At 35.9% G+C, this 24,531-nt stretch overlaps 1 protein-coding gene and 1 pseudogene across 2 annotated transcripts; one reads left to right on the top strand and one right to left on the bottom strand.

Moving 5' to 3' along the window:
• Positions 1 to 335: 335 nt before the first annotated feature.
• LOC109111403 (transmembrane protein 54-like) lies at positions 336 to 8,198 on the bottom strand. Of its 2 annotated transcripts, XM_042744826.1 has the most exons (6): positions 8,043 to 8,193; positions 7,136 to 7,328; positions 5,793 to 5,852; positions 4,902 to 5,093; positions 2,266 to 2,412; positions 336 to 1,989 (listed from the first exon to the last, which is right to left on the bottom strand). In XM_042744826.1, exons 1-6 carry the CDS (start codon positions 8,054 to 8,056, stop codon positions 1,783 to 1,785), a joined length of 813 nt encoding a protein of 270 aa, XP_042600760.1. In that variant the 5' UTR covers positions 8,057 to 8,193; the 3' UTR covers positions 336 to 1,782. The 2 variants fall into 2 exon arrangements, with proteins under 2 accessions (XP_042600760.1, XP_042600761.1); XM_042744827.1 differs by lacking the exon at positions 2,266 to 2,412 and having other exon boundaries at positions 8,043 to 8,198.
• A 2,714-nt stretch (positions 8,199 to 10,912) lies between these two features.
• On the top strand, positions 10,913 to 22,915 carry LOC109111395 (annotated as a pseudogene).
• Positions 22,916 to 24,531: the final 1,616 nt, after the last annotated feature.

The raw sequence follows: 24,531 nt of genomic DNA, 5'->3' as shown, positions 1-24,531 counted from the left end.
CATTCAGAGTTGAATTAAGAAAGCCTTGAAAATTCCAATACAGTCCCTGATTTTGGTAACACAATTTGAGTAGAATGTAAGGAACCTAAATTAATTAAATTGAATTTAAATTTAAAGAAATTCATATAATTTAAGTAGAAATTCAGAAAAGCAATGTTGACTTTGTTTCAAATTCTTTGAAGTTTGAGATGGATGGATGGATGGATGGATGGATGGATAGATAGATAGATAGATAGTCAAGAGCAAGTGTCACAAAGTACTTTACATCAAAATTGTAAAATAAATAAATATATAAAAAAAGGATTAAAAATAGACATGACAATTAAAAGAACAGATTAGACAAAAGCAAGTTTAAACAAGTTAGTTTTTCATCTGCTTTTTAAAAAGGTCCACAGAGTCTACAGATCTCGGTTTCAGAGAAAGAGCATTCCACAACTTGGGAGCAACTACTTCAAAGGCACAGTCTCCTTTTGTCTTCAATCTAAAACGTGGAACAACTAGCAGGATCTGAATTGAGGATCTCAGATTCCTACTAGAATAATAGGGTTTCAACATCTCTTTTATATACAGTACACAGGGGCTTGACCATGCAACGCTCTAAACACCATCACAAGAATTTTAAAATGAATTCTAAATTTGACAGGGAGCCAATGTAAAGAAATTAAAATTGGGGTTACGTGAGATCTCTTTGATGACTTGGCTAAAAGCTTAGCAGCAGCATCTTGAACCACTTCTAAAAGTTTCAGGGATGAATTATTAAGACACGTAAAAAGAGAGTTACAATAATCAAGCCGGGAGGAAATAAATGCATGTATAATCATTTTCATATCCGCTGTGGACACAACTGGCCTCAATTTTGCGATGTTTCTCAACTGATAAAAACAATTACAAACCAAATAATTCACATGTTGATCAAGACTGAAGGCTTGTGAACACCTAAATTAGGAAAGGCACATTTAACAGAATATGATAAAGAACCAAGACTTTCCATCATTTTTGGAAGAACACCAGCAAGAGCCGAGATAAGTACTTCTGTCTTTTCAGGATTAAACTGTAAGTGATTATTTGCCATACAGACTTTAACAGAGTTTATACAATTTAAAAGAGTAGACAATTTTGTAATTTCATAAGGATTAAAATAAATATAAATTGAATATCATCTGCATAGCAATGAAAGCGAATGCCTTCAAAATTACTTATCAGTTGCCCCAGAGGCAGCAAATACAAAGCAAAAGCAATGGGGCCAAAACGGAACCCTGGCGAACACCACAGGACACAGGTGCTGTTGATGAGGTATAATTTTGAACAGAGATACCAACCTGCTGTCTCTGCTCAACTTATATACAGTGATCAACTGTATCAAAAGCAGCAGTAAGACTGTTGTTTATTAATATAATATATTTTTTATTAATATTTTGAAATTAGTTATTTTTATTAGTTTTTTATATTATTTATGTTTAATTTATTTTTATTTCAGTTTTAGTTTCTGTAATATATATATTTATTTGATTTCAGCTTTTATTTCAATAAGCAAAAACATTTTAATAGTTTTGGTTAATGATAATAACATGCAGATGTATTTAAAACCTGACACACGCACACTTTCTCTAGACAGCATAAAAGTTTATAAATATGTTTAGTGTATTAACACAAAGTTACGGCTACATGAGTGACAACCATCCGACCTGTACAAGCACAAATGTAACATTTCTTCAAAAAGGTTTAAAATGCACTTGATCCATGAATGATGCCAGAGGCTCAGAGCCACTGTCCGCTTCATAATCAGATCCAGATACTGGACCTTTCCAATGCCGCGCGGCTGAACGGGGGTGCGGAGGGGTGCTGGCTGTACTGACCGGGGGACACGGAGCGGAGCGGTGGCCTGTGCCGCTCTGGGGGTCTAATAACGGACAGCTTCCGTTCTTCGTCTCCTTGGCAACGACGGGGCTGGGGTGAGTAGCGGGGCCCGGCCGTTCTCTGGGTTTTCATCTGAAATGGAGCACAGTGATGCCTCTTTAGAGTACAGTATGACTGCAGTATGAGTCACCGAACACACCCTCTCTCACACACACAGGGCACCGTGAGTCAGTCACACACGTGTTAGTTAGTACTGTCTCAAGCATCTATTAGGAGGAACCGCATGAGTTGTCAGATGTACAACTGAAGACTCACAGGATGAGTCCACCTACGCCAAAGCGCTGATTATTTTTATTAGTGCAAATCTGAGCTGCCTTGTGTGTCAGTGCAGAGCCGGCCAGGACATACCAATCTGCTCTCATCTCGTAAATGTTGTTTGCGGAGGCACCAGGGCAGACCGAGGTAGGAGATGGAGACCTTAAATAAGCGGAATGAGAACACCATCTCCACTGCACTAATTAGTATCAGTGGGACCCACAGGACTATCGTGGTGCTCTGAGACAGAGAGAGAGAGAGAAATATAGAGAGCCTTCATTTATTGCATATTTAATGAGTGCACTGCATAGGTGATCGTGACCAGTGCACTTTTTTACTGTTTACAGTTTGTTCCAGAACAATTTTGCATCTCTAACCTTGTTGTAACCTTCATTATACCTTTTTTTGTTTGTTTGTTTTGTACAAGAGTATAACCAAATATGTCAGGGGTATATATGAAAAAAGGTATAGAAATACATTGTAGTCTACATCTTGGTAACACTACAATAAGGTTCCTAACTACATTGGTTTACATAGCCTAAACTAACAATGAAAAATACATCGCAAGTATTTCTTAATCTTAGTTAATGTTAACTTAATAATACATTATTAAAAAAAAAAAAAAAAAAAAGAAGTTCTCAGAAGCAGAAGTCATCATTAGTTGGTATAGGTAAGCAGAAATTATAACTAATGTGTTTTATTATTACTATTTATTCATTTTGCCGTTTTCATTTGCCCTATAAAAGAAAAAAAATGTTAATCATGTTAGTTTTATACATCAAGTAAAAATGATAAAAAAAAATAAAAAAAACATTGCTAGAATTATGATTGACTGTTAAAATGCCATCACAATGTGAAAATTATTTAATGGACGTGAGCTAACATGAGCTAACAATGAAAAGTTGTATTAACTAATGTTAAAGATGAACAAATGCTGTAACAGATGTATTACTCATTGCTAGTAATGTTAATGTAAAGCCTTAACAAATGTACTAATGTTAAATAACAGTAGTTAATGTTACCTTACTGTAAAGTGTTGCATCCTAAACTATTGTATTGTTTGTATTGCTTTGTATTGTAAGTTTTTACTTTTAGACATTGTTTAGATATTGTTTGTTTCGAAATGAGCAAATACAATAATTATATAAATAAGTACTAGCTTTTTATCACCATCCAGTGCTACACTGTAGCATTGCATCAGGTTCTACAAAATTAACAACAATCTGTGCAACAACAATACTGAATATTATACTCACCTATTTACACATCATAACATATTTTATTTATGTTTATCACATTGATATCTGGTGTGGATGCAGCATCATGCAAAAGCAAAAGCAAAAGCTTACAGCCACCAGTGAATTGGGTTATTTACAGTTTTCCATAATTAGTTTATTCCACTAATGTCATAATGGTGGGGTTACTGAGATAAAACAAGTAATTTTTTTGGCTGATCATGTGATCTTGGCCCCAATTAGGCTACTGATATGAATTTAGGATAAAACATTTTGAACATTCACATTACTATTATTTTCTTTATGTGTAAAACTTTTTAATGAGGAAGAAATTACTAAGAGCACTTTTAATGAGTAGAGACTTGCATTGTGAACAAAATGATCTGATTCAATGTGCTCTTTGAACAGCTTGAATAAAAATAGGGATTATGACAGAAGAAAATGTTATTTCTACAAATGTGCACATTTTTGATTTTAAGTTAATGAGCACAATATGATGAAATCCAGTGGAAGAATATTGCATCAGAAAAGCTCCAGTTTAATACTGACAGCTCTGGCAATTCCAATAAACCCCAATTTAGCCGTTAAAAATGTTAATATTGAAGTTTCGATATTTAGACACAGTTTATAATCACACTCTCATACTAAACCAACTGCGCATTAAACCAAGGGCCTTTAACCTTTTTTTAGGCTGACATCACCTTAGTGAATGGAGAATATAGACCTTAGTCAGGGTATGGGGGCATATTTAATTTTTGACAAGAATGAAAGCAACACTGTGATTGACAGAAGTACAGTGCATTTAATGGATTTGTACTATAATTTACCAACGTAACAATTGCTCAGCTGACAAAATAACTTTCCAAAAAAACTTTCAGTAGGCAAAATACCCATAAATTGTTTTGAAAGTTGTGAGTTTTGAAAACTATGTAATATATTAGGCCTACCTTTATACATTAAAAAAAAAAAAAAATTAAAAAAAAAAAAAAATTGATGATAAATTCAACCTAGCAATTTCTTTGACTAAGGTCTGTTGTTACATATTGCTTAAAAATGAATGTTTTTAAGCCCTCATTTAAGTATGGCAAAAAATAGCATGTGAAATACCATACTAATTCATTTGCATACTCTTTTATGATGTTTACATGGCAGTTTGCACAGCTTTGAAAAAATGTAATTATTTATTCACAGAGTCACACATTGCATTGTTGCTTAATACATTTTAATGTGACGGGGACAATTAGACGTTTAGCTGAACTTTAGCTTCTTAACGTGAGCTTTAGTTTTAAGCTAATTGACTGTATTATTGTATTTCTGTTTAATATAAGCTTGACTGAGGTTAATTAGTTCTACTACAGACCCCTTGTTAAAGATCCCTGCATTAAATCCTTTATAGACAATTACCAGTAAACCAGAAACTTATTTGAAATGTAGCCTACTTTTTTTTTTCAATAGTCATACACTATTTTCTCTCATTTCTCCTTTGGTACTTACAAAAATACGCGTGGGGTCAAAAGGACAGTCATTGGCGATGGTTAGGTGACTCCTGCCATCACTATAGCCGCAGTAAGCGAGTAATCTCTTGTCGCCATGAATGATGGTCTTTACCAAGGACACCATCAGTCCAATGACTGAAGCGGCAGCCACTAGAACAGCTACAGCACTTGACACAAACAGTGACCAGGTCTACAAAAAAAGAGAGCTTTTTTAGCAATATTAGCAAAGAACAATCAACTCAAGTGCCAGGCAAAGGATTTGTCCTCGCAGGCTTCCATGTATCACAGCGGTTTTGTAAATTCTGAGCTGCGAGGGCACTTGCAAGCTCTCTGACAAGCCAGTGATCAAACGCTAGCGAGCTCGACACAAGCCCTGATGAATGAGAGAGGAAGCAGGTGTGTGCCACTGAGGCAGAAAGACGCAAGAGAGAGAAAAACGTACGGAGAAAACTGACAGAGAATGCACAAACACATAAATCAATGACAGCACTTTCATGGGCTTGTTCTCTTTGATTCTTGAAAGAAACTTTTTGAAGTTCCTCAGGTATTGGAGCAACAATGGTGGACCAGCATACAGTATAGGATAAAATTTTCATTTAATACAAATCCAGCTTTTATCTAAAGCACAGGTCTATGCTATTAGAACATGAAGTTCATGAAAAAAGGGCTGAATTTCATAAAATACAAAATAATTTTCATAAAAAAATTTAGAGCATTTTCCCCTCAAATTTTCTATATCATAATTTGTCCAAAAATATTTATGAGTTATATTGAAACTCTCATTACTTTTAAAACATTTAATGGTACAAACATATAATAGTAGTAGTAGCAGTATAATATTAAAATATTTACCATTTAAATTTTAAATGTACTAAAAAAAATTACTTACCAGCCCCCTGTTCTTCCTGTTTTTGGACAGAACAATAGTCAATATCCCAATAATGACACCCTATGGATAAACAAACAATATTTGAATGCACATATGTTAATAAAAAAAACACATTTTAAAATGAATTAATGCCCCCCCCCCCCCCCCCCCCCCCCCCCAAAAAAAAAAAAAAAAAAAATATATAATATATATATATATATATATATATATCTATATATATATATATATATATATATATATATATATATATATTATATATATATATATGAAATAAAATGAAAACAAATCGAAATTCTTGAACAAATTGCACAAGAATATATTTCAAGTAACATTTCACAAAAAGAAGTAATAGTCGTGAAAACCTGTTAACTGTAAGTTCCTGTACTATATATGGTGAAAAACTGTAATGGACATTTCATGTAATGGTAAAATACAGTTTTTGGAAGTGGAAAAAGAATGTATAATTTACTGTGAAAAAAAAAAAAAAAATAAATTGACATTCCCAGAATTCCCTGCATTACATTTCACATTTTATGTTTTTTTTTTCTTCTTCTTAGTTTTTTCTTACATTATTGGTTGTATGTTACATCTAATGTTGTTAAATTAATGTTTATTGCATTATTTCAGTATCCTGTGTTTTGTCATGATGGTGTTTAGTATTTGAGTGAATGATACTGTGCATCTTCTGTATATGTTAGTATTTTCTTTCTCAGCTTGTGTAAAAGCTGTTTGTGATGAGCTTTTGTTCATCATGTGACTTTTTAATCTTCACCTGCTTTTGGTGGTTATCAGTGTATTACAAAGGTATTAAAGATATTTCAGTATTTCAATAGGTTGGTATATTAACATTACATCAGTTATTGAAATACGGTTTGTAAATGCAAATTTAAGTTAAATCCATAAAATCTAAAATATTGCTACCATATTTTTGTTTTTTACCGTACATTTTACAGATTCTTTTTTAACAGTGAGGGTTTTAAATGATAAAAAGCATTTAGACACCTTCTGGCTGTAAAACATTAGTAGAAAATGTTCAGGTTACTCTGTTATGTAAAATAAATAGCTTGTCTTGCAGTATGCAAAAAATAAGACTGAAGAGCTCAGAAGCAAAAGCCTAAGTGCCATTTGAAATTCTCACTTTAATGGCAATGAAAAGAACCTATTCCTTGCCATAAAAGTCAAATTACTGAAACACATAGGAGCCTGATTAAAATTCTCATTTTACAAAAAAAAAAAAAAAAAAAACTCAGAAAGCACTTAGAGGCTTTTGCATCTGAACTCTTCAAATATTCCTCTGGTTGATCAGCTAATTGCCCACTTTACATGAACATGTCGTGCCTCACCAGCAGTCCCGTTGCCAGGGCGATGATGTTTGAGATGGCGCTTTCCATGGCCTGTCCCCGCTGGAGGCTGAAGTGTCTCAGCACCACACCATGGACCAAAGCACCCAGCAGGAAGTTCACATGCCCTACTAACACCATACAAAGGCCCATCTTCATCAGCCCCTTCTGCTCCTCCAGATTGCCACAACACCCCTGAGGATGGAGAGAGAGAGCTGATGGGATACCAAATGGAGCCAAGAACTCTGTGCTGAATTTACTGTCAGTCTATGAATTTACAGCCTCTCAGCAGCATAAACACTGAGTTAAGACTTGGAGAGAAGACAAGGGTCGTATTTTGACATGACTGTGCTGACAAATGTTACAGATATTTTGCTGCTGTACTCTGGAAAGGGCTGTGAAAGCTGAAGGAAAGATTAGAAGTGGAGCAGAGCGGTGTGGGTGGACATCATTTCACAGCAAACACAAAGACTCCGCTGATCCACTGAGGACAGGGTTTGGGCTGCAGGAGAGATGTCACCTCAGTTAATCATTACACACTCTGTACACTCGGCACAGCAAACTCAACAGATAATGGTTAGACTTTTGGGAAAAGAAAAAAGTTTGTGACAGTGCTGATGTGGGAGAAGCTACAGTTATCATCAATTTAAAATATGATGTTCTACGTAATATGTCTTGCAGCCTGTTGTTTGTTTGGTACAACCATAAACAGACCTTTTATAAACCACACGCTTTATGACATATGAAACAGACTGTGTATGTATTTAAGAGACAAATGCATATTGAGTACAACTATTAATTATGGCTCTGTCAGTATTACAAACAGAACAAAAATTACCTGTCATTCTCAAAACAGATTTAAATTCATTATGGGAGCATGAAGATTTATTATGGTTGTCTCAGTAACTCACCTGAATTCCCCATTTGAACAATTTCCAGTCTAGTTTAAGTCCTCGGTTAGGTCATGGCACTTCTGAATATATACCAGAAGAGAGGAGCTACGCCTCCTGTCACTACTGTCCCGATCACACATGTGTTTGTGTGCAGACTGAAGGAATGTGCCCCGGATATTCCCTCAGAAGCTGGGCAGTCTTTAGGGCTGGTGAGTTTATACATAATTTGTCAATGATTAGTTTACCTGTTTCAATATTCTGAATAATATTCAAACAACTGGATTTGGTTTGTCTTAATGCAATTCATAATTGCACAGGATAATAAATTATGTAGATTCTCTCCACAAGAGGCACACATACACAACAAAGGGGAGAAAAAATTATTCTTTTGGAGAACACAATGTTTAAAATGAACTATAATTTATATGTTTTGTATAGGTCATGTATATAAAAATATTAATTCTTACTTTATTTACACCAATTGTTTATTCCCTTTTACTAATTCCCTGTTGAAAACAAACCCTTAAAGGGATAGTTTGCCCAAAAATGAAAATTAGCCCATGATTTACTCACCCCCAAGCCATCCTAGGTGTATATGACTTTCTTATTTCAGATGAATATAATCAGAGTTACATAAAAAAAATGTTCTGCCTCTTTCAAGCTTTATAAAAGGAAGTCGTGGCCTAATGGTTAGAGAGATTGACTACTGACCCTAAGGTTTTGGGTTCGAGTCTCGGGCTGGCAATACCATGACTGAGGTACCCTTAAGCAAAGCAACAAACCCCTAAACTGCTCCCCGGGCGACGCAGCATCAATGGCTGCCCACTGCTCCGGGTGTGTGTTCACTGCTGTGTGTGTGCACTTTGGATGGGTTAAATGCAGAGCACGAATTCTGAGTATGGGTCACCATACTTGGCTGTATGCCACTTTCACTTCAAGGGCAGTGAATGGGTGTCGTTAGAGGGGTTTTGACCACATATTTAGTTGGTCAGGCTGGTCTTAGCTGCTCAGCCTGGGAAAGTAGCTGAACAACTAGCTAAAAACAGCTAAAAACAGCTTGGTCAGTCTGGAAGACCACTGTGATCAGCTTAAACCAGCTCTGACCGTTATGGAAGACCAGCTAATACCAGACATGGTATGGTGGGCCATGTATAAGGTATGTTAACTACATCACAGGCCTACGAAGCAGGTAAAGGAAGAGCACCTCAACCCCTGTCTTGTAAAACAGAATGAGTAGATACTCATTTGAGAGATCTTTATGTTTCTGTCCTGTGTCGTAGAGTGTAGCGCCCTCTCTGTGTTAGAGGTGGTACTGCAGCTCTCTGTCCAAAAGGCACAAGCATTATTACCATGTACACCAATGTATTAAATGCATCAGATCAGAATGTCTACAAGTATTTTTTTTTCTAGAAAATGATTTTTATTAAAAAATATAAATATTGCTATTATTGGTTATTTAATATTTTGATGGATTTAACATGCGCATAATTCAAAACTGTTACTCTGACTGATATTCATCATGAGTTTACAGTACAGTACAATCTGGAGTGTGTTATACTTGTCACATCTGAAACTGTGTGATGTAATTTTGGCATTTATACTGATATACTGTATTATGACACATTTTGTTTTGATCAGGACCAGAATGGTTTTGTCTTTGGATCATACACAATAAGCGTTCATCTCAAACAAAGCATATTAATTTGGGGAAGGGAGGAAGTCCAGTTCAGTTGAAGAGATAGCCAGCAGCACTAATAAAGTCTGAGGGAGGATGGTTAGCAGACTATAATAATATTCTCTCCTCCTGGATATTATCTAGATTTTCGTTGTGTGCCAGAGTTGCTAGATGGATCATCCGTTTATGTCTGTATGAGCTGGCCAACTCATATCAGCCTTTCGTAATGAGATACAGCATCTCACAGAGGGGCAGCCACAGCAGGATGTGCACCAAGCTGGTGATCACCATGAATTCTGTTAAGATGGGTTTCTCTGTAGGCCGGGTCTCCTGAGGACGGACAGGACTTCTCATTCAGACAGTGACAGCTAAAAGTGACCTGACCCTCCAGAAAAGTATGTCATTTTTTTAAGGACCAAGAACTCTGTTGTGGATTATTGTGAATGAAATTCCGTTTAAACTTGTTTAATCACTGGTCAGAAATGATCAAACTCAGGCACTTATTATAACTTGATTATTGCAACTATATATGTAAATGTATTGTCATATTTATTAGACGGGATGAAATGTTTTAGAATAAAACAAAACAAATAATACCAACATAACATCATTTGTTACAACATTTGTTAGTTGTTCAGGCACTTATTATAACTTGATTATTACTATAAGAGAGCTATTGCTTTGTACTTGTGTGTGTGAAATCTTTTTAGAAAAAAGCATGTATGTGAGTGTATTATTTTATCCAATACAATTAAGACTAAACTGTACATCATACAGTAAAATATATAGCAAGGGAGATTTTTTTGTTTAGTCTATGTCATGATTCATGTTTTTGTTTTTTCATACCTCAGATTGAAACCAATTGCAATAATTGAATAAATGATAAAGTATTAATATAACAACGATTTATTTGTGGTCAGCAGTTTAACCCTCATATTCTCAGTGCAAGCGACTCATTACTGATGCATTGTAAACATTCCTATTGCTATTGTATGAAAAAAAAAAGGAAAACATAAATCCGTACAGAATAGCGGTCCTGCGAAATCAGACAAATGTAAACAGACTTGACAAAAAGTAAATACTCATTTCATATTTCACACCTACTCCCAAAAATTTCCTCATAAGGACTTTCACAATCTTTTTACATGTCATTAAAGATAGTAAACGAATGGAAGTGTCTTTTGGCATCCACTTCCTGCATCCACATGGGACTGTCGCTGCGGGTGAGAGGTCAATTGTTGACTTCCATATATCCAGTAATATTATGCTGCGGCATCCCAGGACAATGTGACCCTCCTCGGATCACCTTCATTAGCTAGTTGAAGCGCCTCGGAGTGCAAGTGAGCGCACGGGAGGGCCGGGATATAACCCAGGGTGTGCACCGACCGCACCATCTCCAACTCCGGAGGCAGTTTGACGATAGCGCGGGGAGGTAAGGCGGATAACTGCGTGTAGGACATATAGCTTTTCGTGCTAGCGGCAATACAGTTACTCTAGCTCTCTGTGCATCAAAGCTGTGCTACTATGAAGGCATCTCACACCCGCAGTCATAACAAGTGACATAGCGAGACGCGATTCTGTTTCACAACCTAGCGCAGTTACTTTTTTTATGGTACTGCGTGACTTTCAGCGTTGTGTGCCAAAAGTAAAAGCCGTCCGCAAGTCACTGGGTTCAACTGCAAGTGTGAAAACAAAGGCGAAGATAAAGCATTCTTGCATGCAGTTGCACAGCAGCGCGTGCCCGCTGGGGCTAGCCAGTTAGCGCGAGCCTGACACAAAATAAAGAAAGTCATGATTACAGACGGGGTTAGCTGCTATTTGAGGTGGTTATTAAAGCAGACCGTAGCCGAGTTGTTTGTATCGTTACTCTAGCATGACTAACTGACACATGCTGACTGGCTGTTAGTAGTTATTGTGATGTTTTGACAGCCCCCTTGTCCCCTGCGGGTGACTCCTCGACCATGCGACAGTGGTGCCTTCCTGCTGTGGCTCCACGCGCCGAACCGCTCCCAACGGGCCGATTATCACCTCAAATCTCAGGTAGGACAACAAATATGATGTGCAGACATTTTATATGAAGTTACTGTATGCTACTAGATTTGCATTTCCTGAAGGAATGGCAGTGTTCGCAGAGTAGCAAAATAATTGATTTGTGAAGTAAAGGAATAGAAAATAAAAATGATATGAGATTGACATGAATATGAAATATAAGAGAACAAATGGTCTTGTTCAGCGTCCCTTTTGCAGTTCAGTAATAATAATACTATTAAAAACTGTCATTATTTGCACTCCTTCATGTTGTTCCAAACCTGTATGACTTTATTTATTCTGTGGAACATAAAAGGTGAATTTTTGAAGAACGTCCTGCTCACTCTTTTCCATATAAAAGATTGAGCCTCAGAGGAAGGCTGTCAGGCTTCAAAACAAGGGGGAAAAATACCATAAAAGTATAACCAAAGGGGTCCATATGACCTTTGTGATATGGAACAGTTTTGTAAGGAAGTCCTAAGAGGCCATGAATAAAAATTTTTTCTTTCTTGTTTTTTTCTTGTGATCACGACATAACAAAAGTTGTTTTCAAGTCATCACGACTTAATTTTCTCGTGATCTCGATGTAACGAAAGTTGTTTTCTCGTCATCACGACTTAATTTTCTCGTGATCTCGACGTAACGAAAGTTGTTTTCTCGTTATCATGACTTAATTTTCTCGTGATCTCGACGTAACGAAAGTTGTTCTCTCGTTATCACGACTTAATTTTCTCGTGATCTCGAAATAACGAAAGTTGTTTTCTCGTCATCACGACTTAATTTTCTTGTGATCTCGACATAACGAAAGTTGTTTTCTAGTCATCACAACTTAATTTTCTTGTGATCTCGACATAACGAAAGTTGTTTTCTCGTCATCACAACTTAATTTTCTCGTGATCTCGACATAACTAAAGTTGTTTTCTAGTCATCACAACTTAATTTTCTTGTGATCTCGACATAACGAAAGTTGTTCTCTAAGTTACACAACAGCGCCACAGGTGGCAATATAGAGCTGAATATAACTGATGGGGTGTTGTATACTGTATATCCACTTTACTTTACATGTTTGGAGAATAAGGACCTTCTTCCTGATTGCTATAATCTGTGCAGTATTGTTCATTACCGAACTTTAATTAATTCATAAAGCAACACTGCAAACACAGGCAGGGCACCTTTAGAAGGATGCAGACAACTATTCTTAAATCTTTTAGAGCTGCTTGGGTTCAACTCACTTTATTTTCCTTTTATTTGAAATAAAATAATATATAATTTGTCATTTTTAGTAGTCATGTAGGATATAGATAATACAAAAGATGACAACACTGTAGAACATCACTTAATTATATTAGCCTATAGGCTACATTTTACATAAATCATATTTCTTATCAATATACATTTAATGATTCGCAATAAAGATTAAAAATAAGGAAAAGATGCACATTACAAATATATAGTTGAAGTGTGTCCTAGATAAACATAACATCCCCACTTATTAACTAACATTCATGTAGGCCTACTTCAAAGATGCACAAATAAAGATATAGGTGCAAACAGAATACAGTGATGTCAACACTGGTTTTAATAAGCAGTTAGTTTATCACACGGAACGCTATGCAGTGGCGAAACTGTGATGAGTCACGCATCTAAAAACTTAACGATAGACAAAATAATCATATTGATTCAAGCATTTAACATTTATTAATTAATTAAATGTCAGAAATGTACAATACTGCACAAATTATAGCGATCACAAAGAAGGTCCATATTCGTATAGAGTTATATTCAGCTCTATTCTGCCACCTGTTGGCGCAGTTGTGTAATTTAGAGAACAACTTTTGTTATGTCGAGGTCACAAGATATTTAAGTGGTGATGATGAGAAAACAACTTTTGTTATGTCGTGATCATGAGAAAATAACTTATGTTGAGATCACGAGATAATAAGTGATGATAAGTCGAGTCGTTGATTATCGTTAAAAATTAAATAAATTAAATAGTTGTTACAAATTAATAATCCATGGCCTTTTAGGACTTCTGTAGCTTTGTGTAATCCAGTTCAATTCACATTTATTTTTACATTGTTTTAAAGCATGAGGAACGGACAAAACATTTTTTTATTACATATTTGTCTCTTTTTTTTCCCTGTATGTTTATGTTTATGCTTATGCTTATGTTCATGTTTATATATATATATATATATATATATATATATTTATATATATATATATATATATATATATATATATTGGTGCAATTTTCTTGTTTCTTGACTCTCTGCTTGGTGGAGATTTCTCTGCAGAATCATGGGTAATCTAGGTTTTAGATATTCTGCTGTTAAACACAACTTTAAAAAATCAGTTTAAATCAGTCAATCACCTTTAGCTTATAGCACATCTGTCTTTAATTACTTAGAAATTTAGTTAAAAAATCAATTCTCCTATGGAAAAAATAAATAGATTTTTACTTTCGTAGAATGATTCTACAGTCTGCTATTTTTGCTTTACTTTGTGGTGACACTAGTTATGCAGAAATGACACGCTTCTCATATAAAGAAGTGAAGGTTAATATAATTATCGACACAACATAATTTGCTTTATTTTTTACCCTGTCTTGTCCCGCAGATGTCAGGATGGAGTGTTGTGATGTGGAGCCTCGCTATACCATTGAACAGATTGACCTGCTCCAGCGTTTAAGGCTGTCAGGGATGACAAAAAATCATATGATTATTGAAGTTGTTTATTCTTTAGAGAGGCTCGATCCAGACCATCGTACCCTGTTGTGAAAATATCTTTTGGCCACCCAGTGCCCCTACCTCTGCAGCCCCTGCTGCTCCCTCGTCCTCTTCCTCTTCCTCTTCCTCTCTTACCTCAGCCACCACACAAACCCCTGTTATGGATGCTGCATTATCACCTAGCCACAGCTATGATGCCTCGCCCCCACCCATGTACCCACCCAGTGGAGTTCAGAGGTCGTTTAGTTACGACTTGGCAGAAGAGGACTGGGATCTGGAGGAGAAGGTGGAGGAATACATGAGGTATCTTTTATGAGCTGCTTCTGTGGGCTTCTCTTCTCAGGTCTACTGAGATGAAGAGATTATTATAACAGCTGATAATGACAGTGAATGTCCCTGAGCAACAGTGTAATTTTCAGAGAACAAGAGCCCTTTCTAAAATCAGGTCAGGTGGACATTTGGTTCAAATTGATAATTTTTGTAGCTTTTTCTGTTAGTTCTTTGGCTTTGGAGAATGGCACATAAAACACTATGTTCCCCTTTTAAGGCAAGACACACAGGTGAATAGGGGAATAATTAACTAAAATATATCACCAATACTTCTTCAGCTGATTGATTACATTAAGAATTGCAAACTTTTTTGTAAGAGTTGTAGAACATAGTTTTCTGAAATGTTATGCTTGACTATAGTGTTGAGCGATATGGTCATTTTTCAAATCGCCATATCGTCAGCCATCGAGATCAAAGATACACAATATTATCGTGCATGGGTGGAGCAAGAGAGAGACTCTTTGTTCTTGTCATAGCATAACTAATTGGTGTTTTAAACCACGCAGGTGTGCGAGAGTGAGCCTATGGAATCACTAATAATCGAAAAAAATTTCAAACATACTGATAAACTAACGTTAAATATAAAAATACTGTATTTCAAACAGCTAGTTCATATATAGTCAGACGCAACTGTCATATTGCACGGCCTGTGACAAATTTGCTTCATCTGCGCACGTAAGTTATCTGTCTAAATGTTCTGCAAAATCAGGACTTGTTTAAAATATTGCACATATATATAGGCTGTTCAGATTACTTGTTAAAGTGCAATGAAATACATTATATATGCAGACGATGTACGTCTGTTTGTGGATGGAGACTTCTTCACCGGCTACAGGCTCTAATCCTCATTTCCCCGAGCTTGTGTGAAATGCGGTGGTGAAGTGAAATAGCTGGGCAGTTTGATAGCCGAATTATAGTAGGCCACCTAATAAAAATAAAAATAATGATAATTATTATTATTATTATTTAATACATTAATAGGAGAATGAGCCTAATATCGTCTTGACTATCGACAGAGACATCTGCTATCATCGATATCTCTGACTATCATCGATACACAATACAATCGTCTATCGGCACAACCCTACTTGACTACACAAAAGAAGCATTATCTAATAAATATGCACTCATTTCCTGAACAGAAATCTAAACATGGTAAAAAGCCAGGTTCAACATTTTTGTTTTAATTTGTTGAAATATTAAATTTAAAGGTTTTTACAATCAACAGCCAGAAAAAAAATCACCATATTTTTAGGTATAAAAGCTAGATTTTAAAATCTTGGTTGTAATTCATGAATAGTAGAATGGTTGGTCTCTTTTTAAGGAATACAAACAGCAGATTATTGAAATGAAAGCATTTCAATAAATGAAAGTGTAAAACATTTACTGTAAAGAATATGCAATGTACAAAAAAATAAAATATTTTCTAAAATTCTTTCGAATCTAAAATTGCTGTAAAATTAAAGCTATTTGTCTAACTAATTAGTGTTCCGAATTTGAAGTTGATATCACAAAAATTAAGGTTCCTGTGAGATTTTGTTTAGGTGCTACATCAAAACTCCATAGATTTTTTTTTTTATGCATTTTTCTGTCAAAAACATTTCTATCACGGTATTACGTCTACCACAAAATAAAAGTGCTTGTCTTTGTTTGGACTGTAGGAGGGACAGCAACCTTGTAAAAGAAGAGATAAAGGCTTTTCTCAATAACAGAAGGATCTCGCAGGCAATTGTGGGACAAGTCACAGGTACTCTGAATGCTTTCTGTCTTGCAGTGGAAAAAGTGTAGCCAACAGAGACAGTTTTATTATCATGCAAACCATCAGAAAGTGGGGTACTTAAAAAGTATTGTTTTTACATCTGTCTCCAGTAAACATATTTATTTAATTTACATTCACAAAGTATTAATTATTTCCTGTGCTGAACAGAAGAAATATATTATCTATATTTTTATTTTCCTACATGTCAAGTCTGCTCCAAAATTTTGCCGATCAAGACTGTCAGACAGAGAAAATCAAGGCCAACCACAACTTTGATAACCCAAACATTGACATGAAGGACCAAACTGCAAGCATGTGAAACTAGTGCATGTGTGACAAGTGCGTAGAGAAATTCAGACAGACATCGAAAATTAAATACACAGAGTACAGATTGGGTACAGATGTGCTTGTAGTATCGAATTCAGTCTATTTCAAGGACGTTCACTTTTCTGAACATAATTGTGTATGTCAAAAAAGTAAGATGCTTGTTTGAAATTTAAGTTTGTTCTGAGTCAATATTACATTGATCACATGCTGAACTATTATTTAACAACTTTATTTAAACAATATTTTAGAAATGGTTGGACCTTGGATATCATTGTAAAATCACACCAATTAAACAAAGCAAGCAATCTTATTTTAGTATTACTTGTACTATTAGTATTTTGAATTAGCTTATATTTTTATTATTTATTTTTGTTATTTTATGTGCTTTTGGTATTGTACATTACTATTTTGTTTTTCAGTGTTAATTCAGTTTTATTTTTTATTTATTTTCTAGTTTGTAATTTTAGTGCTAAAACTTTTTTTTGCAAAGGCAACATTTCTAATTTTTGTTTAGTTTGCAGTTTTTCATCTAACGTTTCTAGTTTATTTTATTTCAAAAATGTATTTAAATGAACAAAAATGTTTTTAATAGTTTTAATTACCAATAATAACCCTGGCATGGCATTTCCAGAATATTTGGTTTTATTTTGATGCGTTCTACTTTTCCTGCCATTTCTTTCACTGGTTATTTTCATTTTTATAACTGTATGATATTCTACAGGTATCAGTCAGAGCTACATCTCTCAGTGGCTTCTGCAGCAGGGGCTGGAGATGAGTGACTCCAAACGCAGGGCATTCTATCGCTGGTACCTGCTGGAGCGCAACAGCCCAGGTGAGTTGTGGTTTCTCTGCAGGGAGATGATTTGCCAAAAATAAGGCAGTGGTCTGAATTTTGGGCTTGGGGCTGGCTTAAACAGGAATAAAGTTTTATGTTTAGTTTTGATTATTATTATTATAATTTTTTGCTCTTCATTTGCTATTCCGCATTATCTTCCCTATATAGTTTGCATGGTCCTTGAGGGCTTTACATTAATGAAATCAGGACTGTGTATTGGAAGGACATGCTTTGTTGCCGCACTGAATTGAAATTCAATCAACTGGTGTCATTTCCCATCAATTATGCGCTTAGGTTAATGCTGTTCTTGGCACATTCAAGAAGTGTAGGTTGTGTGAGTCAGAAATGAGCCTTAAACCCTTTTAGGCTGTAACACCGCCAACACCCGCATCATCTAGAATTTATAATATAAAGAACATGTTGATGCGTAAAGGAGCTAATTAAGTAATGTGAAGCCCTCCAGGACCACTTCTGCTCTCCATCTCCCAGGTTACACCTTCTTCTGTAGCTCTCAGTCCTGATCCTGGGTTTGTCTAATGCTGGTTTTCATGTCCTCTCTGTACTGAGGTGCAATTAACACCTGACCCTACTAACAGAGCCCTGAGCATGACGCTTTTACATTCTCTACAGCGCTAGAGAATTAAGCATGGCTCCAAGAACCTAATCACTTTGAATGTATATTAACACTGTTATCTACAATGAAGTTTTCTCGAAGGATTTTTATTGAGCACTATGTTAATATTTGTTAACGGACGTCACCTTTAACAGCAAGTTTTCATCCCTCGAAGGGACTCTAGTTAACACAGTTTTCTGATTGCCTAAATGGGTTAAAGGAATCAGATGGAGTGAAAGCCAGCATGCTCAGGTCCCCAGGAGCAGGACTGACACTCCCTGGAATAGGCAGAGAGAACTGCTGATGCACCTCCTTCCCTGGTACTCTGCTCACCAGTCCCAGTCAGGTAATGTCCATGCAGCAGGGAAACACAGCTTCAATTCAGTACATCTGGTTTGGGAAATTAATATTTGTTCTCTTTGAGTCTGAAGCCGCCTTTTCACAATCTCCAAAATAATAGACTAGAAGTCATTCATTTCCTGTGGAGAGTAGTACGGCAGTTGCGTTGAGTTTTGATTGTATGCATAAGTGAAATTTTGGATCCTATTTGAGCTTCGGATGAGTTGAAATATTTTAACTTTTACAGCTAGACAATATGCGATTCTAATAAGATATTTAAAAAAAATTGTGAGATTAGAATTAACAATATTCTTGCACTAGTACATTATTCTTTAAATACTATTTTCGTAAAACAGGCAGTTATAAAAAATCTGAAATACTAATTACAAAATTCATTAAGATGATTAGCCCTAGAAAACCCATTAGGCTTTTCTTTCAAGTGTAATGCGGTCACTCGTTTTGTGTGGAAATACACGTGAGTCACAACCTGTTGACTGCCACTAGGGGGCGAAATGCAACAAACGTCCGGAACTAGTGGAAAGGTGGTTTTAGAATCTTAGATTTCTTCGAAAATTACACTCTCATGGTGTTCTAAACCTGTATGACTTTTTCTTGCATGAAACACAAATGAAATGTTAGTGGATGGGGACCAGGGACCATTTTATGGAACAGAGCAGCAGACAATCTGCTTTAAGTATCTCCTTTTGTGTTCCTTGGAAGACAGTCATGCTGTTTTGAAACGACACCAAAATGCTATTTTTGTTGAACCATCCATGTATTTGTGTTTAACTACATGTGTGTTAAATTTATATTTGCTTGTCTTTTGGTTTGTATGCGTTTTAAGTTCTATATTCCATATTTTTGGATAATGTTCATAACAGGTGCCACATTGTCCATGCGTTCACTGGTTAAAGAGGAGCCTGACTGGAGATTGGCTGGAAGCCCCGCAGACAGGGCAGCAGTTGGGCCTTTTAGACTGCGCAGAGGTAGTCGCTTCACCTGGAGAAAGGAGTGCCAGTCAATCATGGAGAGGTAAATCACAGAGCATTACTGTCTTTGGCACTATTCAGACAGTCATTGTTTCTCAGGGTGACATCTGTAAAAGAACATTTGCATGAGATAAAACTCTCTTAAACACAGACATGCTGCAGTTAAAGTCTCGTTCTTTTTTTCAAGTAATCCGTTTCTGTACATATAGGAAATTATTTATGAGTGATAAGCACATAATACAATGGAATTCACTCTAATATGTGCATTTATAACATATTATCATTTTTCTTTTTCTTTTTTTCTATTAAACAATATCCATCCAGTGGTTGATTCACCACAGTAACTCTGAATTTTAATGGCACAAACCCCATATTTTTGTAGTGAGGTATGGTGACAGTGTACCCTAAAATTTGGAATATTTTCTTCATTCACAAGCATTTTTACACTTAAAGTCATTGTCATAAACATTAAGTAGCCTGTTTTATTAATCTGCAGTGTTACACAGTGTTCTAATCCCTTTCCTGTTTCCTGTTGTTTGAACAATGATCATGATATCCCAAGTCTTGTTCTGATTAGCTCTGTTTGTTCTTAGTTTCTTTATAGAGAATCAGTATCCCGATGAGGCCAAAAGAGAGGAAATTGCCAATGCTTGTAATGCTGTCATTCAAAAACCTGGTAAGTGATTGCAATCAGTATCTGAACTGCCTCAGACCCAGACTAGTTGTAGCATTGCCATCTTTGTTGTTAATGTTCCCCTGCCTCACTGAATGTATAAATGCCTTTACGTATTGATTTAAATTAATTTCTTATATAAATGTTGTTTCAGGGTGCAAACTTTCAGAATTTGAACGAGTCACTGCACTCAAAGTGTACAACTGGTTTGCCAATCGGAGGAAGGAGATGAAGAGACGTGCCAACATAGGTGAGACGGCAAGAATGATGGTCTGACAGGTTGTCAGTCATTTTAAGTGACACAAGCATTAAACGATTATCTAGGAAGCCTGAAGTTTTCGTTTTCCTCCAGTACTCTATGTGGAATATTCCTCACATTAAGCCAACAAAACAGTTTTATTTTAAGAACAAAATCAAGAACCGTCTATCATCCAGTAATGAACCCTGGCTACAAAAAAATAATTATTTATATACTACTGCTCAAAGGTTTGGTGTCTGTGATATTTTTTTTAATGATTTTGAGTCTTTTATCCCCACCAAGGCTGCATTTATTTGCACAAAAATTCAGTAAGAACAGAAATACTGTGGAATATTATTACAATTTAAAACAACTGGTTTCTATTTGAATACATTTTAAAATGTTAAATATTCCTGTGTTGGCAACGCTGAATTTTCAGCATCATTACTCCAGTCTTCAGTGTCACATGATCCTTCAGAAATCATTCTAATATGCTGACTTGCTGCTCAAGAAATATTTCTTATTTTTAATAAACGTCTTTACTGTCACTTCTGATCAGTTTAATGAATTATTGCTGAATAAAAGTATTCATTTATTTTAAAAAGTCTTACCGACCCCAAAATTTTGAACAGTGTATATTAGTGTATAATTATGTGACTTGTCTACAGGTAATTAGATGTTATTTTGGGGGAGCATTAATCAGACTTTTTTTTTCTTTGGCCCTTTGACATTGCAGTGTGCCTTTGCAGTATGACTACTACATATGAACTTTTGAACTGTCATTGTTAAGATCATTAATACACTTTCTGTCTCTTTTGCTCAGAGGCTGCCATACTGGAAAGTCACGGGATAGAGGTGCCCAGCCCCAGCTGCCACTCCAACAGCGAAGAGGTCGAGACTCAGGAGTTTGGAGATCAAGTCATGAGTCAGCGGTTCTCTGAGCAGGTTAGAGCTTGTTAATACACTACTTGGACTGCTTTTGTGGTCAGGATTGTTCACTTGAACGTGATGTGTTTGTGTCCAGGAGGAGCTCTCTCAGAGAAAAGACATTGAGCCAGAAGGTGCCATGCTACCTCCTGTGGAAGTGGCGTCTCCTCCAAGCCCGACCTCTCAACTCATGGAGCGGAAATTGAATGAATCAAAAAGGGAGGCTACTGATGACGATTAACCAATGAGCCAAGTCGTATTTTTGTTCCAAAGTGGCTTGACGTGGTTGTTCTCAGCCAAGCCTGACACTCTAAATTCTCTGGTGCCTCTAGTGGTAGGGAGGCCACTCTTATGTATCTACAGTAATCACGCTTGTAGTAACGGCAATATTTACTCTATACAGTATATCGTGCATTCCAAGACAGTCTTAACGCTTCCCGCAAGAGGGAAAGATGCGTAAGGTGCAAACTAGTAACATTCTTATTCTGCTAAAGCTATTCTGTTTTCTTTCATTTCTCAGTGTTCTCATGTACAACAGTTTCACCTGTTATTATCTCAAGCGAGCAGTCTAGAGAAACCTGCAGGACAGGTGTTAAATTTGACAGAACAGGCGCACTGAACCCAGTTTGGAGTCTGTGTGAATTTTAAGAGCTTAACAGTCTCTTAATTGTCATATGCAATAGTTAAAGGATGAGATTGGATAGATACACCCCTAATAGATATGCCAACTCAGGTAGAACTAAACTTGGCAATTAAATACAATTTTTCACCATCATAGAAATCATTGTTTCTCACAATAATGGTTCACTGGGTAGAAATGTGACCTGTCTCAAGCATACAGGATTGTGTGCATATTGTTTTTCACTTTTTTTTTTTCAGATGTGATCTGGAAGTAATATTCAGATTATCATGGCTCTGTTTTTGTATACACAACGATAGTAAGCTCTTTGTATCCAGCTACTTAAGCTATACTGACCCTGACTAGTGTGAGGGGTCCAAAATGCTTCAAAAGTTTCCCCCCAAAGTATTATTTGCTATAAGCATCATTTACTTACCTCGTTAATAAGGTAATGCAGTATGTAAAACTACAAGTATAATATTAGCATTTAATGCAACAAGCTGCTTTTCAATGGATTGATATCCACGGTTTGTTTTTCTGTGTCTTAACGAAAGCCAAAGCTAGGCTAAGTTGTAAAAGAATGCTTTTTACATGAACAGTGTCAAATAGACTTGACGATTGCTTAAGGCACATCATCACATCTTGTGAGAAGCGCCTTGAGCGTGCAAAGGCTATAAGCTGCACAATATGATTATTCAGGCCTATCAGCTCTGTACACAAACAGAATTCAATGCTGCACGCTGTCAAGGCCCCCTACTCTGTGCTTTTTCCTAATGATATAAAACAATAAAATGAATAAACAAATGTAATGTTGAGTTTGAATTCATTTTATGTTTGGGAAGGGTTTGAAGTTTTTGCATGCTAATTTTACCTTTTAGTTAAAACAGGTAACATAACTGAGCCCAAGTTTGGGGTTGGTATATATATATATATATATATATATATAGATATATATATAATATATATTATATATATATATATATATATATATATATATATATATATATATATAGCCTATGATTTGAAAGAATTGTCTTATGCTCACCAAGGCTGTATTGATTTAATTAAAAATACAGTAAACTAATATTGTGAAATTACAAATATTAGAATTTTTGAAAAATATATGAAAGTATTAAAAATGGTGTTTTCAATGTTATATATATTTAAAAATGTAAAATTTCTTTGATGGCAAAGCTGAATTTACAGCATTCTTGATGCTTAAGAATATCAATTTTAAATGCATTTGTGCTTAATATTTCTGTTCAAAAGAACAGCATTTATCTGAATGTTTACAAATTTTAGAATTGTTTAAACAATCCTTTCTCTTCTACTGACTTTGCACCTTTCTTCAAAATGTAAGTAAAAATGTATGCACTTTACTGACCGTAATCCTGTCAAATCAGCCATGACTGGTTTGTTTTAAACTGGTTTTTATCAAGCCTATGACTTAAAGGGGTCATATGCTATTGCTAAAAAGAACATTGTTTTGTATTTGTTTATGTGGTTTAAGGTTAAAAAAACACATTATTTTCAACATAATGCACGTTGTTTCCCCTCAATGCCCCGCCTTTCTGAAACGCCTCATTTTTTACAAAGCTCATCGGTCAGAAAAGCGAGGTGTGCTCTGATTGGCCAGCTATTCAGTGCGTTGTGATTGGCAGAATACCTCAAGCGTGTGATGGAAATGTTACGCCTCTTACGATACTGTGATGCAGTTTCCCGGTTAGAACACCGCCCGACCAGACAAAAAGAATAAAACCCATTACAAGTGAGCCATTTGTTGCATCCAGTGGGGACATAATTACGGATTATAATGATTTATACTGTGTTTTTACGCGTTGTGTTGCAACGCGCCGCGTAAACATAAAACCATGTCTGCATTTGTGATAGGGTGACCAAACGTGCCATTTTCCCAGGACACATCCTGGCCAGGATTTCTATATTGCCTAAAATATCCAGGTTTTGGCTTTGGTTTCCTGTTTTCATATACCCTAATTTGTGATCGGAGAAAGAACAAACAACAAGCGCTACTCTACTACACTGCTCAAAACTGGCGTTTGAATCATCAGTGGCAAATCCTTTACATATGTAAACGTACTTACAGACTGTGAGTCAGAACAGCCAATGATTTCTAGTCGTGTCCTCTTTTGGAAGACCAAACAAAGTAGCTTCGCTTTCACAATGAAACAGCATCTCCACGACATGGCACCAGAGGCAAGAGCGAGAATCAAAGGTTAACCCTTCTTTCTTTGCATGAACATTTAGGCAGCGTTATGCAAATCTTCCCACAACGTGACATAGACATGTGGGGCCGTGTTTAAATGAGCCGTTTTAGGAGGGCGTGGACGAGTCTTAACTTTTATAAAGAATATACCTTTGGGTTTGAGACTTAAGTCTTTGCAACTTTACATTTACATTTATGCAT

The sequence above is a fragment of the Cyprinus carpio genome, chromosome B19 (genome assembly GCF_018340385.1).
Source record: "Cyprinus carpio isolate SPL01 chromosome B19, ASM1834038v1, whole genome shotgun sequence".
Taxonomy (NCBI): domain Eukaryota; kingdom Metazoa; phylum Chordata; class Actinopteri; order Cypriniformes; family Cyprinidae; genus Cyprinus; species Cyprinus carpio.
This window is presented reverse-complemented; position numbering and strand designations above follow the sequence as displayed.

Bases quoted from the DNA above. Each gene is read 5' to 3' on its own strand.
- LOC109111403 (XM_042744826.1), bottom strand. The intron at 5,853-7,135 runs GTGAGGCACGAC...GTTTATCCATAG, and splicing joins CCCTGGCAACGGGACTGCTG to GGTGTCATTATTGGGATATT. The intron at 1,990-2,265 runs GTATGTCCTGGC...GCTCCATTTCAG, and splicing joins TACGAGATGAGAGCAGATTG to ATGAAAACCCAGAGAACGGC.